Source organism: Camelus bactrianus, chromosome 10 (genome assembly GCF_048773025.1).
Source record: "Camelus bactrianus isolate YW-2024 breed Bactrian camel chromosome 10, ASM4877302v1, whole genome shotgun sequence".
Lineage (NCBI taxonomy): Eukaryota > Metazoa > Chordata > Mammalia > Artiodactyla > Camelidae > Camelus > Camelus bactrianus.
The window spans coordinates 23,873,714-23,890,580 of NC_133548.1; the positions used below are offsets into that span (position 1 = coordinate 23,873,714).

Below are 16,867 nucleotides of genomic sequence, written 5' to 3' on the forward strand. Positions count from 1 at the left end.
AATGGTTTTGGGAAAACTGGACAGTTACATGAGAAAGAATCAAACCACACTACTCTCTCACACCATGCACAAAAACAAATTCAAAATGGATTGAATATTTAAATGTAAGACCTGAAATCATAAAACTTCTAGAAGAAAACGTAGGCAGTAAGCTCTTTGACATTAATCTTGGTAATATTTTGGGATATGTCTCCTCAGCAAAGAGAAACAGAAACAAAAATAAATGGGACTATATCAAACTAAAAAGTTTTTGCACAGCTAAGGGAACTATCAACCAAATGAAAAGGCCACCTATGCAATGGGAGAAGATATTTGTAAATGATATAATCTGACAAGGGGGTTAATATCCAAAATATACAAAGAACTCATACAACATTAAAAAAAAAAATAACCTGATTAAAAAGTGGGCAGAGGATCTGAACATACATTTTTCCAAAGAAGGCATACAGATGGCCAACAGACACATGAAACAGGCTCAATGTCATTAATTATCAGGGAAATGCAAATCAAAACCACAATAAGCTATTACCTCACACTTGTCAGAATGGCTATCATCAAAAAGACAACAAATTGCAAGGCTTGGTGAGGATGTGGAGAAAAGGGAACCCTTGTGCAGTGCTGGTGGGAATGCAAATTCGTGCAGCCACTATGGAAAACAGTATGGAGACTCATCAGAAATTAAAATAAAAGAAAATCACCACATGATCCAGCAGTTCCACTCCTGGGTATTTATCCACCAAAATTCAAAAGATCCATACATCCCTATGTTCACTGCAGCATTAATGATTTACAATAGCCAAGATATTTACAATAGCCAAGCTGTGACCTAAGTGCCCATCAACAGATGAATGGATAAAAAAAGATGTGATACATATAATGGAATATTATAAGCCATAAGTAATAATGAAATCATGCCATTTGCAACAACATGGATGGACGTAGAGGGTTATTATGCTAAGTGAAATAAGTCCGACAGAGAAAGACAAATACTGTATGATTTCACTTATACGTGGCATCTAAAAAACAAAACAAATAGACAAACATAGCAAAGTTGCCATAGGGGAGGACAGTTGGGGGCAGAAATAGGTGAGGGTGACTAAGAGGTACAAAATTCCAGCTGCAAAATAAATGAATCACGGGTATGAAATGTACAGTGTGGGGAAGATATTCAATAACTATGCAATGTCTTTGGTGATACATTATAACTAGACTTATAATGGTGATCATTTTGAAATGTATGGAAATACTGAATCACTATGTTATGTAACAGGAACTAACATAGCATTGTAGGTCAATTATACTTCAAAAACAAGCAAACTCATAGAAAAAGAGATCAGATTTGTGGTTACAATGAAGTGGGGAGGTAAGGGGAGGGGGGAATGGGATGAAGGCAGTCAAAAGGTACCAACTTCCAGTTATAAGGTAAACAAGTACTGGAGATGTAATATGTAACACAATAAATATAATTGCCACTGCTGTATGTTACATATGAAAGTTATAGAGTAAATCCTAAGAGTTCTCACCACAAAGAAAAAATTTTCTATTTCTTTAATGTTGTATCTGTACGAGATGATAAAGTTTCGCTAAACTTCTTGTGATAATCATTTCAGTGATATATGAGTCAAATCATTTTGCTGTACACCTTACTTATATAGTGCTGTATGCCAATTTTATCTCAATAAAACTGGAAGGAAAAAAGAAAAAATTAAATAAAACTCATAATCAGATAAGGAAATGAGCTAATGGACAAAAGATCTGAGGAGTTTGCTGTTTTCCAGACGGAATAAAGTTCAGGTCCCCTGTGCCTCAGAGGCTGTGTCTAAAAGCTACTGCTTTTAACAAATAACATACTTTCCTTGTGAAATTGGCATTTTCAATTTTAAGTGTATACATCTGATAGCAGATGATATGCAGATTAAGAGTCTCAGGACAGTCCAAGTTATATATGAAGCCTAAAAAAGTCAAATATCAGTCTTCTATTTTATGTATAGATCACTTTATTGTAAAAATATAAGCAAGTACAAATCAGTTTGTTGCAAAATCAATGCTGCATTAGCATAAGAGCAATTCCAAGTTTTAAAATATCTCATCAGTTCCAAGCAGGAATAAACCTTAGGCCATGATACTGAAATTATTTTCAAAAAACACCAATGCATTCAATGTGTTTTTCCTATAAGGAACTTAGAAAAGCTAAAATTCCTGATTGGATTTTTATCTTCTCTTCTTATATCATTATAGCCATATTTTAATATAATAGGCCAGGAGATGATACATAAACATTAATTTCATCAAGATTTTCTTCTTATCAAATAAAACCATATTTCTGCTAGAAACTTTCATTCTTAGTCATTTTAAGTGAATAATCAACTGTCAAAGGCAAATACATGTTTCCTTTAAATAATTATTAAGCCTTAACCTTCATTTATCCCTAGGAAAACAGCATTAAAAGCCATTATTATATTATTTGCTATAGAAATCTGGATTATCATTAGACAGACATAAGCTTGATTTTGCACGGCGAGCACAGGAGAATCTCCCATCCAGCGATGAGCGGGTATGTGTGTGAATACCATGCTTGGCCTCATAGGCAGACGGCAACGTGGTGTAGGATCAGGGCCCCTGACCCTCACAGGTTAGCCTTCTCTTTTGCAGACAAGTGAGAACCAGCCTGCGTAAAGGTGTGAATCGCGTTCTGTTCAAAAAAAAAAGACCAGCAGGTTAATTAACTCACTCAGCAGTAGTAACTTAGTATTTATCTTAGCTTTAATCTGTGCTCAAATCAAAATCCAATTCAGAATGTGTTCACCTTAAGCTGTCTTATATTGCCCTGGGATGAAATGAAGAGTATATGCTTTGCAGGTGAGTTAGTTCTTTACATGCCAAACGAGATTCTGAACAGCTGCTGAAGAAATCTAACAGTTGTCCCCAAGGAGACTCATCATAAAAGGAAACCCAGCTCCGCCCATCCAGGACACACATCCTCCGCCACAGCCGGGCTGCTCTGGGCTCACCTTCGGCTTCTCATCGTTGTATTTGTCCAGAAGAGCCTGGATGCGGGCCCCATACTCTGGGTGGACATCGCTGAAGTTCTTGACCTGAAATCAAGTGAAAATAATGTAAACACTACCGCAGCCCCTACGAGCCAGTCCCCGGTGTCTGCTCCACGGTGTTTACAGGGGAAGAAGCACACATCCACGGAAGCTCGAGCCACAGTGTTTACCTACATGAAGTAAGACCTGAGGGGCCAGTGAAAACCCAGACGCATACTGGCTGAGCAACCTTGGGTAAGTCATTCAGGCGAGCTCCACGCCCCATAAAAAAAAATGAGATAATTAAATCTGCCCCATGGAATATTGTGAGAAAAACACATTATGAGATGAGCTGCATCTACTGCATGTAAAGAGCTGACCTCAGAGTGACTCCACAAGTTATAGTCATTTGTACTAAGAAACAGGCCCATCAGTGGGATCCCTATCAAATTACCCAGGACATTTTTCACAGAACTAGAACAGATAATTCTACAACTTATATGGAACCACAAAAGACCCAGAATCGCCAAAACAATCATGAGGAAAGGGAACAAAGCTGGAGACATAATCCTCCCAGACTTCAGACAATGCTACAAAGCTACAGTAATCAAAATAGAGTGGTATTGGCTCAAAAACAGACATATGGATCAATGGTACAGATGGTCAATTAATCTTTAACAAAGCAGGCAAGAATATGCAATGGAGAAAAGACAAGTTCTTCAGCAAGTGGTGCTGGGAAAGTTGGATAAACAAGTGTAAATCAATGAAGTTGGAACACTCCCTCACTCTATACACAAAAATAAACTCGAAATGTCTTAAATATTTAAACATAAGACAGGACACCATAAAACTCCTAGAAGAGAACATAGGCAAAAAATTCTCTGACATAAATCTAGCAATGTTTTCCTAGGTCAGTCTCCCAAGGCAATAGAAATCAAAAATAAACAAATGAGATCTAATCAAACTTATAAGCTTTTATACAGCAAAGGAAACCATAAACAAACAAGTAAAAAAAAAAAGGACAACCTACAGAATAGGAGAAAATATTTGCAAACAATGTAACTGACAAGGGCTTAATTTCCAGAATATACAAACAGCTCATACAACTCAGTAACAAAAAAAAACCCAATCAAAAAATGAGCAGAAGACCTAAATAGGCATTTCTCCTAAGAAGATATACAGATGGCCAACAGACACTTGAAAAGGTGCTCAATATCACTAATTATCAGAGAAATGCAAATCAAAACTACAATGAGGTATCACCTCACACCAGTCAGAATGGCCATCATTAAAAAGTCCACAAATAATATATGCTGGAGAAGGTGTGGACAAAAGGGAACCCTCCTACACTGTTTGTGGGAATGTAATTTGGTGTAGTCACTGTGAAGAACAGTAGGGAGGCTCCTTTAAAAACAAAAATAGAGTTACCATATGATCTAGCAATCCCACTCCTGGGCATATATCCAGAGAAAACTCTAATTGAAAAAGATATACACATTACAATGTCACAGCAGCACTATTTACAGTAGCTGAAACTTGGAAACAATAGCCAAGACATAGAAGCAACCAAAATGTCCATCAACAGATGGCTAGATAAAGAAGGTGTGATAGATTTATCTGATGGAATACTACTTAGCCATAAAAAAGAATAAAATCATGCCATTTGCAGCAACATGGATGGACCTAGAGATTATCATACTAAGCAAAGTGAGTCAGAGAAAGACAAATACCATATCACTTATATGTGGAGTCTAAAAAATGATACAAATGAACTTAATTTCAAAGCAGAAATGGATTCACAGACATAGAAAACAAACTATGGTTACCAAAGGGGAAGGCGTTGAGGAGGGATAAATTAGGATTTTGGGATTAATAGATACACACTACTATATGTAAAATAGATAAACAACAAGGTCCTACTGTATAGCACAGGGAACTGTATTCAACACCTTGTAATAACCTATCATGGAAAAGAATATGAAAAATAATATATATATACACACATATCTGAATCACTATGCTGTATACCAGAAACACATTGTAAATCAACTATACTTGAATAAAGATAAATAAATAAACAGCGACAACAAAGAGAAACAGTCCCAGACACTGCCTCAACTGAAAGTGAGGTATATGAACACCAGCACCTGCTGGGTAACTTGACAGACTTTCCAGCAGGAATTCTGGCCATGGGCTGATCCCAAGCATTCGAGAGGAGACAGGGCACCAAGAACTCACAGAAGGCCTTGCAGCGTCAGCATATGTGAGAATAGAAGGCCAAGGGTTCGAGCCCAGTTCTGCTACTTACAAACTGTCTTATTCACTCTCATCAGTAAGATGAGAAGAAACCTGCCCCCCATATCACACAGCAGTTGTCAGACTCTGCCCGAGACAGCAAGAAGTACTAGCACCAGACGGACTTAAAGGGTTATCTTTCCTACGCACACTTGTTACGTCATGTCTATAACATCACAAGGGAGACAGTTACAGACATGGACCTCTGTGCACAGAGAGAGTGCCCAGCCTGCTGGTTACCTGTCTCCAGGCCTTAGAACACATGTCAGACAGCTGCCCCTACGAACAGCAACTGAGTCAAGGAAACAGCAGGCGCTCCTAACTCTACCAGAGTGACCCCCGTGGCTGGCCAGAAAACCACTAGTGAGCACACAGCACAATGAGCTGCCACTGGAAATACCCTGGCACCTCAGCTCAAATTTCAGCCTGAGTTTTGGAAGCAGCTCAGTTCTCATCCCAGAAAACACAAGTTTCAAGTTGTTTCAGATGGAGGGTGTCAAAACATCAAGTAATCAGGTACACCTAAAACCACAAAAATGTACTCTGTATTTTTTATCATCTAAAGTCTAAGCAAAATTTTGATGGACAGTACTCTCTTGCACAGAACTTGGTTACAGTCAAATTAAACAGCAGAGGAGACAGCTGACCCACTGGACAAACAGCTAAAGGTCAATGGATATGGCATATTTACTGGTGATAAAATATGGAGAGAAAATAATCAGAGGTTAATTTGTACTAATTTTCTAAGTCTCCTTAACTCAAGTACAACAGAAAGAACACTTCCTTTGAAGGGTTCTCTCACACAACTGTAATCTCTTCTCCTGCCAGCAGGTGGCACCCTTCAGCTGACAAAGCACCACTCACCGCTTTCTTCTGGATGAAGAGCTGCGCGTCTTTCAGGTGGCCAGCAATGTTCTCACACAGGCGTTTCCTCTGCTCCTCGTTCAGTACTTTCAAATAGAAATCCCGCACCTGCTCAATGAAGTTAGCGTGCAGAGACTCAATTAACCACTTTACCACGAACAAAACTCACCCAAAACGCCACTTTTGAAATGAAAATGTGAGATTTGTCATTGACATAAGAATGAAAAAGAATTTAAGAATAATTTTAAAATTACAGGTGAAACCATCACATGCTGAGTTCCTCACTTTTTATTTTATTTTAAGCAAAACAGGAAGAATTCAGTTGTTGGTAATAGCTCATAATTTCTTTTTAACAATGTCCTTTGCAGTCAGTTTATAAATCTATTATCAATAGAAGGCAGTGTAGCTTACAATTAAAAATACCACTAAAGAGTGGGGGAGGGTACAGCTCAGTGGTAGAGCGCGTGCTTAGCATGCATGAGATCCTGGGTTCAATCCCCAGAATCTCTGTTTTGAAAAAATGCCACCACACCTTAATACTGACAAGTACAGAATGTGCAAACCGTCGTCAAATGTAAGCTTAGCACAATATATTCTCTTTTCAATTCATCCAGAACCAAAAGGAAAACACTCTAATTCATTAATCTATGTCCTTAGTTATTCAGAAGCCAAGATTTCTTGGAGAAGACAGACGTTAATAGTGATATTTTGTTTAGCTTATTTGGCTTAACTCTAAAGTGATTATCAATAGGTTAAAATGAAAAATAAGAGCTTAGCATTAGGTCTATGAGTTCTAATGGTCCCTGCTTAATTCTGAAATCAACCATTTCCAGGTTACAGCTATGATTTTATTCTATCATTTCTTTCATTCATTCATTCAACAAATACTCATGTACCTATAATGTACCAGATGCTACTCTGTGTACTGTTCTATTAATGTTTATAAAGTCCAAAACTATCCAATGATCCAAAGTAGCAAATTCATAAAATGTCAAATATTCGTAGCTTTTCTAAGTTACCAAATATCAAAACAACATTTTTTAAAAATTTGAGCAAAATTTAAATCTTATGCCAAAGTTAAAAAATCAGTCTTTCTATATCAATGCAATCCAATCAAAGTACTGCATTATTGGGGTTCCTTCAGGTTTATCTTAAATTCACTAATTCTCTCTTCAGCAGTATATAACATATTGTTTAAACATCCACTGAGTCACTCTCACTGTTGGATTTTTATTTCAAAGACTGTATTTTTTTGTCTCTAGAAATTTCTATTTGGTTCTTTTTCAAATCTATCTGGCTTTGTTTTCTCACATTCTATTCTTTATAGATAATATTCCTTTCTGTATCTCCTTGAATGCTGCATACACGTCTATTTTAAAGCCCCTTTTAGATTTTCTATGATGCATAGATTCTTCCATCTACTGCTTGTACAGTTTCTCAGGGCATTGAATTTCCTTGCATGTATTGTAACTTTTCCCTGTGACTCATCTTCAACAGGAGTCATTCTGCAGAGGTACCAAATATGTCCAAATTGTGAAAGTTGTCTTCAGGGGGTGATTTTTTTTCATCATCTCTGCAGAGGACTAACAGGACTCACTGATTCACTTGTTTCTCAGCTTCCACATAATTCTAAGTGGGAGAAGGCCGCACGGACCTCATCTGAACACAGCATGGGAAAGGAGCCTCCGATTTCTCAGGCTTGACTGCTTCCATCTAGAACCCACATGCTTTCAAGCTGCATTCTCAGTCTGGTAGGTAGTAATTCAATGGGGTACGAGTTCCTGATTCTCATCATTATGTCAAGAGACCAGTTCTAGCTCTCTGCAACACAGGAAGCCTATGGCCTCAAACTCCTAGCCCCTCGGACAAGGCATAAAATCTTAATAAGATATAAACAGGGTCTGGTTACCCCCGTGAAATAATATACCTTCAGTGTTCACGCATTACTGTGATTCCTCTCTTCATTTCTGGGACCTGGAGATTGAACTTTCTTGTTAATTAGCTCAACTACATTCTTTCATTTTAAAATTTCTTTAATCTAGCATGTCTATGTGTGAGAAGTAAAAGAAAGTCCTTCTATAGCACCTCAACCTACTATCTTGAACTAAAAGGAATTTGGTCCTGCAATTCCACTGGTGTGCCAGAGAGAGCTTGCTCGTAAGAGCAGACTGTCAAGTTTTTAGGAATTTTGTGAGTGAGCTGTTAAACACAGTCATTATTAAAAATTAGATTATATAACAAATGAACTTAAATATAAAACAGAAACAGACTCACAGACATAGAATACAAACTTGTGGTTGCCAGTGGGTAGAGGGGTGGGAAGGGACAGACTGGGAGTTCGAAATTTGTAGATACTGACAGGCATATGTAGAATAGATAGACAAGATTATACAGTATAGCAAAGGGAAATATATACATGATCTTGTGGTGCCTCACAGTGAAAAAGAATGTGACAATGAATATATGTATGTTCATGTATGACTGAAAAGTTGTGCTCTACACCAGAAATTGACATAACATTGTAAACTGACTATAACTAAATAAATCTTTTTTAAAAATAAAATAAATATTTTTTAAAATAAAATGTTTTAAAAATTTCAAAGTTTAGCATTAAAAAATTAGATTATGTAAACTTATAATTAAATAAATTAATTACAAACAAAAGTAATAAACCCTTAAAACGTATCACTTCCTAATTAATACATATTACCTATGTTCGTGAAGCTGTCTGTGAGTATTCTGTCTCTGTGGTGGAAACAGATACAGCAGTGTGATACTGAACCACGTCCCAGTGTCACTGGTTCAGTGACATCATGTTGGTAGCTTAAAATCAGCCCTACGGAGTATTTTCATCATGAAAATCAAACACTATAAACCAGAGCTCTTTCCCCAGGGAGCCAACTGTTAAATATTTATCAATAAAACCCATATAAAACACTTGCTCTGGGGGAGAGCATGTGCTTAGCGTGCACAGGGTCCTGGTTTCAATCCCCAGCACCTCCATTAAAAAAATAATTAAAAAAAAAAACTCGCTCTGCCAGAGATTTAATTAATACACAGTTTTAAAAGGTTAGGAAAAAAGCACATGTACGTACACAAAGATAAACCACATGCCTACTTCAGCACATGACACAAGACGACCACAATGTCAATAGCTTGTAACCCTTATCCCCTAACTGTAGCTTCAGCTTCACCACCGTTCAGGAAAAGGCAGTTTGGGACTTTGAAGGCAAACTGAAGAAGTCTCTACAGAGATCTGAGTTGCCTCTTCTCATGCCTGGCTAACAACCCCCACCTATAGACAGCTGGACTGCTCGCTACAGGAAGGCATGGACTCCACACATGGGACGGCTGTTCCATATGATTAACCAGATGAAGATGCTGAGCTGTTTTATCTGCTTCAACACACTAACCACCTTTAGGAGTGGGACCAAATTCCTTTGAAAGGAAAGTCACATTTTTACTGGTCTATATGAAGTGAGAGAATGATTTTTTTTCTTTTTCAATGTAACATGCCTACAGTAAAGGGTACCAAACGTAAGTGTGAAATTCTATGATTTTTCAGTGAATATCAATGTGTCACAATCACCCAGATCAAGACAGAACATCACTCACACCTCAGAAACCCCCCTACCACACCCCACCACAACACGGTCATTATCGCCTTTCTCCAACTGCCTCCCCAAGGATAATTTTTTTGACTTCTAATACTATAAATGTGTTTTACCTCTTTTTGAAATGTACACAAATGGAATCATACAGTCCATATTCTTGTGTCTCGTTCTTTTGCTCAGTGTCATGCTTGTAAGATTCATCTATGTCACTGCTCCTTGAAGATGTCATTAATTTTCATTGCTATACATTGTGGGAATATACCACTGTTTATTCATCCAAGTTTTGTTGATGAACACATGGGTAATATGAATGAACCGTGCTGTGCATGTCCTCTGGTGCTCATGTGTACACATTTCTATTTGAGGATCTACATAGGTGTGCACATACGAGGTCATACAACACGTATATGTTTAGCTTTAATGGATATTGACAAACAGTTCTTCAAAACGCTTGAACCAAATTACACTCATATGAGAGTTAGAGTTGTTTCTTGTCCTCACGATACTTGGTACACAGTCTTTTTAATTCTAGTCACTCTTGGTGTGTATGTAGTGGTAATTCTTTGTAGTTTTATATTGCGTGTCCCTGATGACTCATGAGATAAAACACCTTTTCATGTTTTTCAGTCGTTTGGATGTCCTCTTTTGTGAAGTGCCTGTTCAAGCCTTTGCCAATTCTTCTATTCATTTGTCTGTCTTCTTCTTATGCTCTGTAGGAGTTCTTGAAATATTCTGTACATGAGTTGTTAGAGAAATTTCAGATCTCTTCTCCCACTCTGTGGCTTGCCTTCTGAGTCTCTAAATGGTTTCTCATAATGAAGAGAAGTTCTTTCTTTCTCTCTTCATGAGCTAGTCTTGATAATACCAACTGCTCTATCTGCCAATTCAGTAATCCTCTCTTCAGCTGTATTTAATCTCCTTTTAAGCTGATTTACTAAATTCTTAATTTTAGTTGTTGCATTTCCCAGTTCAGTATGTCCATTCTCTTTTTTTATAGATTGAAATTCTCTTATTAAATTCTACATATTTTCATCTATTTTCCTGAACATATTATTTGCAGTTATTTTAAAAGCTATATCTGACAATTCCATTATCTGGATCTCCAGTAGGTTTGTTTCTATTGTCAGGGTTTTGTTTTTTTCCGCCTTCTTGGTTTTCAGTTATAAGGTTTTATGTACTGGGTATGCCTAACAGTGTATTCTGAAAGCTGGACATTTGCATATGAAAAAACATAGAGATAATCTGAGGTTCTATTTTTCCTCCATAGACTTTAGTTTGCTTCTGGCAGACAGTCAGGATAGAGGTCGAGATCGCCTAAACCCAGTCTAAGATTACGCTGGTGCAACACTGGATTTGTTTTTGCGAAGGCAAGTTGATTTCAGGTTTGCCCTTATTTCTAGGCATGGCCCTTCAGGGTTCCAACTGAATGTCTGGGATGTTAACTGGAGACCCTCTTTCTTAGCAGGCCCTGAACTCCAATTTTTATCCCTCCAGACCCATGAAAATGCTGTAAACTCTGCTCAGCATCTTGGTCAGCACTTAACAAAGTCATAAATGCCTCATGAGAAAAGAAGACCAAATGTCAAGCTCATACCTCTGCACTTCTTTTCTGTCCAAAGTCCTGTCCCCTCAAATCCTTGGTGCTGCTCAAGCTCTCCAAAGCCCTCAAACAGATGCTTTTTGTATTTTATCTAGCTTTCTGACGTTCTCATGAAAGGACAGACCTGATACAAGCTAGTCTGCCGCAAGTCAGAGGCTTAGTCCAAGTGAGTCATTTTTAAGAGTATAAATCTGGACCTACTTATTTATATTTGATGTGACTCTTATAGGATTATGCCATGAAGCTCTAAGCAGTGTCATGGCTGCTTAAAAACTTGAGTCCTATATAGTGATGAGAAAATCTCTCAAAATAAGAATGATCATATATATAGTAAAATTCAACATGTCAGCAACAGCCTCGTTGCCTAAGTTAATTTTTGCAGAGGTTGTATTAGCTGCTTTAACATTGGAATAGACCTCATGTAGGCAAAACTCTCTGAGAGGCAGGGCTTGTATTGTTATATACTTGGTATCACTTGCATCACCAAGGATAAGGCAGTTACTATAAAAGGCTCTCAGGAGACGTTTAATTTCATCTAAATATGGTTTACATCCTACAATAAAGTAATTTCTTTTGTATATACATTTACACACATAAGTGCCTTACAAATAAAGATAGCTTCACAGTGAATTAATTCATGTGTTTAAGTATATTTTACTTGGAACCCACATTTACAAATTGAGAAGCCAGAATAGGTCCTATTCTAATTTAACTACGTTTACCACCAACTACCCAAGCAGAGCCCTAAGACAACTACACTTTGTAGCTTTATCCTCTTCCTGTGTGCAGTGTAGGCTGCACTGAGCACATTATGGAGGCAGCTGCTTTTAAAAGTCAGAGGGCCTCTTCCACTGCATCTGCTAAAAGAGCAGCCCTCAGGCAGCCGCAGGTGACTGAAAAGAGGGTGGGCACTTGACCCCGGGCAGTTAAGTGGCCAAAGGCCAATGAAGCAACCTAGAGTGAAAAGCTCAATCAACTCAATCCAATTTCCTCTCCAGAATCGCATATAGAAGTACTGAGAGAAGGAGTAAAAAGGCTCCCCCCCCCAAAAAAAGTTAACACATGGAGAAGGAAGCCATAAAGAAGAAGAGTTCGGCCATGGGCAAAGTAAAGCTACCACAATGTTAAAACACAGCTATGAGGAGAAAAGAGGGGGAAAGAGGGGAGGACATGGTAAGAATGAGCAGCTGGTGCTGGAGAGCAGGGGCAGAGTCACGTGAACGGTGTGCCCGGCACCGGAACCACCCAGACTATGGCCACTGAGGCTCTCAGAGCTATTCTGAGTCCAGTTCTAGTCCCTGAAACCTGGACTGTCCTCAGATCCTTAGATTCGGCTGTCCTTAAGCTTTACTTGCCCGTTTCTTAGATTTCCATGAGATCGCTGCTTCTCCAAAGGCCTCCATTTATACCCCCTCAATAAAATTTGGGAGAACGGAAATGAGTCTCCATACCTCATACCAAAGAGCAGAGTAACACAACTCTTCCACTCCATCTAATACAACAGGGACTGACTTATGACTATTAGAGGTGTTGCCCCTGCATTCAATTTAAGGCACTTTAAAGGGGGGAACATACGCAGACACTGACAAGAACGAGCAAGCGCCAGCCAGAGCAGACGAAGGAGCCATTACCTGAGTGACATTATCCTCATTGGAACTGTTGTAGCGCTGCACGTCCCCAGAATAGCGGGTGCTGTGTTCCAGGGCAGAGCGCTGCTGTTCCGGGGCACTAAAGCTGTTGGGGTAGTAATTTGGAGCCCCACCTTTAAAGGAAAACCACACAAATTCACTTGGGAAGATGAAAAGTGAAGCAAGTCTGCAAACAGTCAACAAAATAAGAAATAAATTCAAGTGGCAATTATGTATACATGCATATGTATATGCACACACACACACACATATACATGCCACGCACATATAATTTTTAACGCCCCATAGTTAGCTAAGGCAGTACTCAGATCCTTAGAGAACACTGCCATCTGCCAAATGCTCGCATGGACTGTCTCACTCTGCATCTTAATGAAGAGATTTCAAATTTCCTTTGAATGCTTCAGACGGTCTCATCTCTACAGTCTTCTGATGCTTATCAGTACAAATACATTTATACAGGTTTGGTTTGGCCCCCATAAAAGATGAGGCCCGAAGACATTTCAAGTTGGAAGGTTTCATTTGGGCATGGGCTCAATTCAAACATGGAATCTCAGCATTCTTGGGAGCAACTGAAGGTTCTAGCTCTGCTCTTCCAGTGGACACGTGAACTACACCTAGAGATGCTCACTGACTGCTGCAAGGTGACGTGGTGGTCAGCGGTGATCTGGGATTTTTGTCTTTTCCCTCCCAGCATGTACTACACTCCTATCACAGACCTCTATTCGCTATTCCTTAAGGTGTTTTAAGGTTCTCAGGGCATCTTCCTTTTACTGACCAAGACTTTATCCAATTCCAGCTTCACTTTCACTTTCTTCTACAGATAAATTTTCAAAATATTTTTCTGAAGTTTGATATTTCTAGTATGTCAGCATTCATTTATCTGGACTTACAGAAAAAAATAATGACAAATACAATCAAAACATTATTATGACTTCTGGAATAAGTTATGAGGCTTTTTTTTTCCACCTTGGCATGTTTATTTTCCCATCTATACTCTGATTTGGCTGATATTAGCAGAAGCTTGAATGATCAGAGCACATGCTGCCTAACCAGAAAAGGTAGCCTGGAAACATAGTAAGTGGCTTGAACAAACTAGTCTGGCATTAGAATTTCACCCAGCTCGCTGCCAGAATAGATTATCCAGGGTGAATAATCAGGAGATGCCTGTGTATCACACTGATCAAGGTACCGAGTGCATGGAGGAAGAGAGGGCACTACAGTACCATGGAGTACAGGCATCAGCCTAAGAAATTCATTGTAGGTCAGCCCCACCTCCATGAAAAGCAGAGTGCTCCAATAAGGAGCCACCGCAGTAGTTTTCTGAACGAAGAATTAGTTCTTTGAAACGTGCCAATTGAGTAATTTAAAAATTCTGTTCTCATAAGCTCTGACCTTTACTCAAAGTTGTCTTCAAGTCATTGACTACCTGAAACAATTAAGCTTTTTCATCAAACTGCAAGAGCACAGCCCAAATGTTCTACTTTTAAAACTAGGCAAAAGTGTGTCAAAGTAGTTTTTTCTTAAGTATGCCACTATCATGGTAAACATGAAGCAATTCCTTATTAATGAAGTTCCAAAATATACATGAACCTCTCTGATACAGCCACTCTCAACAACAAAAGGACCAAGGAATATAAATGAAAAGAAATCACTTCAGAATAAAAATGCAGAAGACAGACATAGCAAGTATCGGTTACTTTGAGTAATAACACACCTCATACTTCTGTAAACCTCAGAGAGCAGAAATATTGCAAACACCTAACACAGTTAGTGAGCATGTCAACTTAAATACTTACAAAAGGCTTAATGATAATGGTAGCAAATGCAAGACACAAACTTATATATACAAATAATCTTAAATGTACAGAAGTATTCACAGAAAAGACTGTCAAGAAATACAGCAAAATGCAACAGTTCTGGCCTCTGGATATTGTGACTATTAACGAGTTTTTCTTCTCCCTTCTCTTCCTTCCCTTATATTTTCCACATTTCCTTTAGGGTACATGTACTGTTTTTATCATAGAAAAATAAACTTTGTTTGAATATAGGTATTTATAGCTATGAAAATGAATAACCAGTAAAACTTCTGAAGGGATCAGATGCCTTCAACAGGAAAATAAAAAAAAGGAAACTGAGATCTATGTTAAACTGTGGAATATTAAAAGGAAAAAAACATTAATCAAGCATTCTCTAATTAGAATAAGTAATCAGAGACTTTTTGAACATGGCCAAAAAAGAGTAATGAAAAGAAAAAAATCAAATTTGACAGATGAGCTCCAAAGGACAAAAGGCAGTGGAGTCTCATCTCACCAGTTTCTGTGAATCAGAGAGGTGGGGGGAAACCCCTGGATTTACTCTCTCTCCCATCTTCTAACTCCTCTCCCCTCCCCCCCCACCCCCCACCCCCCCCACCCCCCCCCCCCGACTTCTAGCTAGACGTGCTCCTTCAGGGCCCCAGCAAAGCACAAAGAGAAACAAAAGATGCAAACTCTTAGCTTTTGCACTTCCAAGAGTCCTGGTGACTTGAGTGATTTTAGAGATTGTCTGCTTTGAGAAGAGGCTTTAAAGCCTGCTCCCTAGGTTGGATGATACCCTATAACAGCCAGTGTGAAAGCTCTTTCTCCCTGCCTTTCACTGTCAGATGGACAGCAAGTAAATCTGAGGTGGGAACTCTCAATAAAACATACAAAGTAGATAAAAGGACGGAGAGTCCTCAGGCAGTGTAAACCTTCAACGCTGGGCAAAAATACGTGGTTGGCAGGAGCACCCGTGGGGCAGCCTGGAAAGCCCTGGGCTGGTGCGGCCGCCGGCCCGCCGCCTGCTCAGCAGTGGCCCCGCACCCGCGAAGTGAGCTGCGGTCCCACACCTACCCTGATTGTCCAGCATGCACATGGGGCCGTCACGCTGGTAGTTGGCCACTCGAGCACGGTAGGGACAGTTCACAGGTATCTGAAGATAGTTGGCTCCCAGGCGGTGGCGGTGAGTGTCAGGATAGGCAAACAGGCGGCCCTGCAGTGATAAGTGAAACAGACGCTGTCTGTGTGCAGTAACATATAAAAAAGGAAAGGTCCATAAACTGCATTGTCAAGGTTCCAGCACAAAGCACCACATAACCCTGCCCATCCCCCCAGTAAAGGGCACAATCTCTTTTCTGTCATGCAGTGAGTTCTCCCTAATTGAACAGTCCTTAATCTTCCGTGCCATGTGGCCAGACATCCACACATTTTCACATATGTTCTAGATAATAACTCCTTTTTCCCTCAAATAACAAGTTAGTGCCCCTCTTGCAGTATTTCCTATTCACAAGGACATACTACACTGTAAGATAAATTTGCAAGAACCCAACTAACTGGAACCATGAACTAATTCCACTCCTCCCCACTTTCTCACTCCAGGGATCAAACTTTTGCTCTTAACAAAGGAGCAAATTTCAACAAAACCAACTGTAAAGACTAAGCTGTGCTCTAACTTTACCAACGAGACAGAAGATTCCCTTGAGCCATAGGCAACTCTCGGATATGGCCTCGTCATGTATTTCTGGTTTTGAGTCCCCTTATGGCTTATAAGGCATCTCCACTCCACCTGCAGGTCAAGACTGGGAAATGGGCCCAGCGAGGCCATACCCTGGCTCCAGCCTGAATGGAGGCCTTACCCAAGGCCTGAGCTCCTTGCTGGGCCAGGGTGAGAAAGCAGAACAAAGCTCTCCCACCCAAGCAGTCAGGCCAATTTCTTCGCTCCTGGTAAACTGCAGAGTATGGGAGTGAAGAAAGGCTGCGCCTGCATCACCAGTACTCAGGGGACAGTCTCAGTGACTTT

At 39.4% G+C, this 16,867-nt stretch overlaps 1 protein-coding gene across 1 annotated transcript in view; it reads right to left on the reverse strand.

Annotated features, from left to right (window-relative positions):
* Window positions 1–1,974: 1,974 nt before the first annotated feature.
* The window catches only part of CAT (catalase), a 38,544-nt gene continuing 23,651 nt past the window's right edge, over window positions 1,975–16,867 (reverse strand). Inside the window, exons 9-13 of the mRNA XM_074372181.1 lie at window positions 15,922–16,060; window positions 13,034–13,164; window positions 6,189–6,296; window positions 3,012–3,095; window positions 1,975–2,692 (exon numbers count right to left, since the gene is read on the reverse strand). Of these exons, the coding sequence (XP_074228282.1) occupies window positions 2,627–2,692; window positions 3,012–3,095; window positions 6,189–6,296; window positions 13,034–13,164; window positions 15,922–16,060 (528 nt within the window). The 3' untranslated portion in view covers window positions 1,975–2,626. The remainder of the gene's footprint in view (window positions 2,693–3,011; window positions 3,096–6,188; window positions 6,297–13,033; window positions 13,165–15,921; window positions 16,061–16,867) is intronic.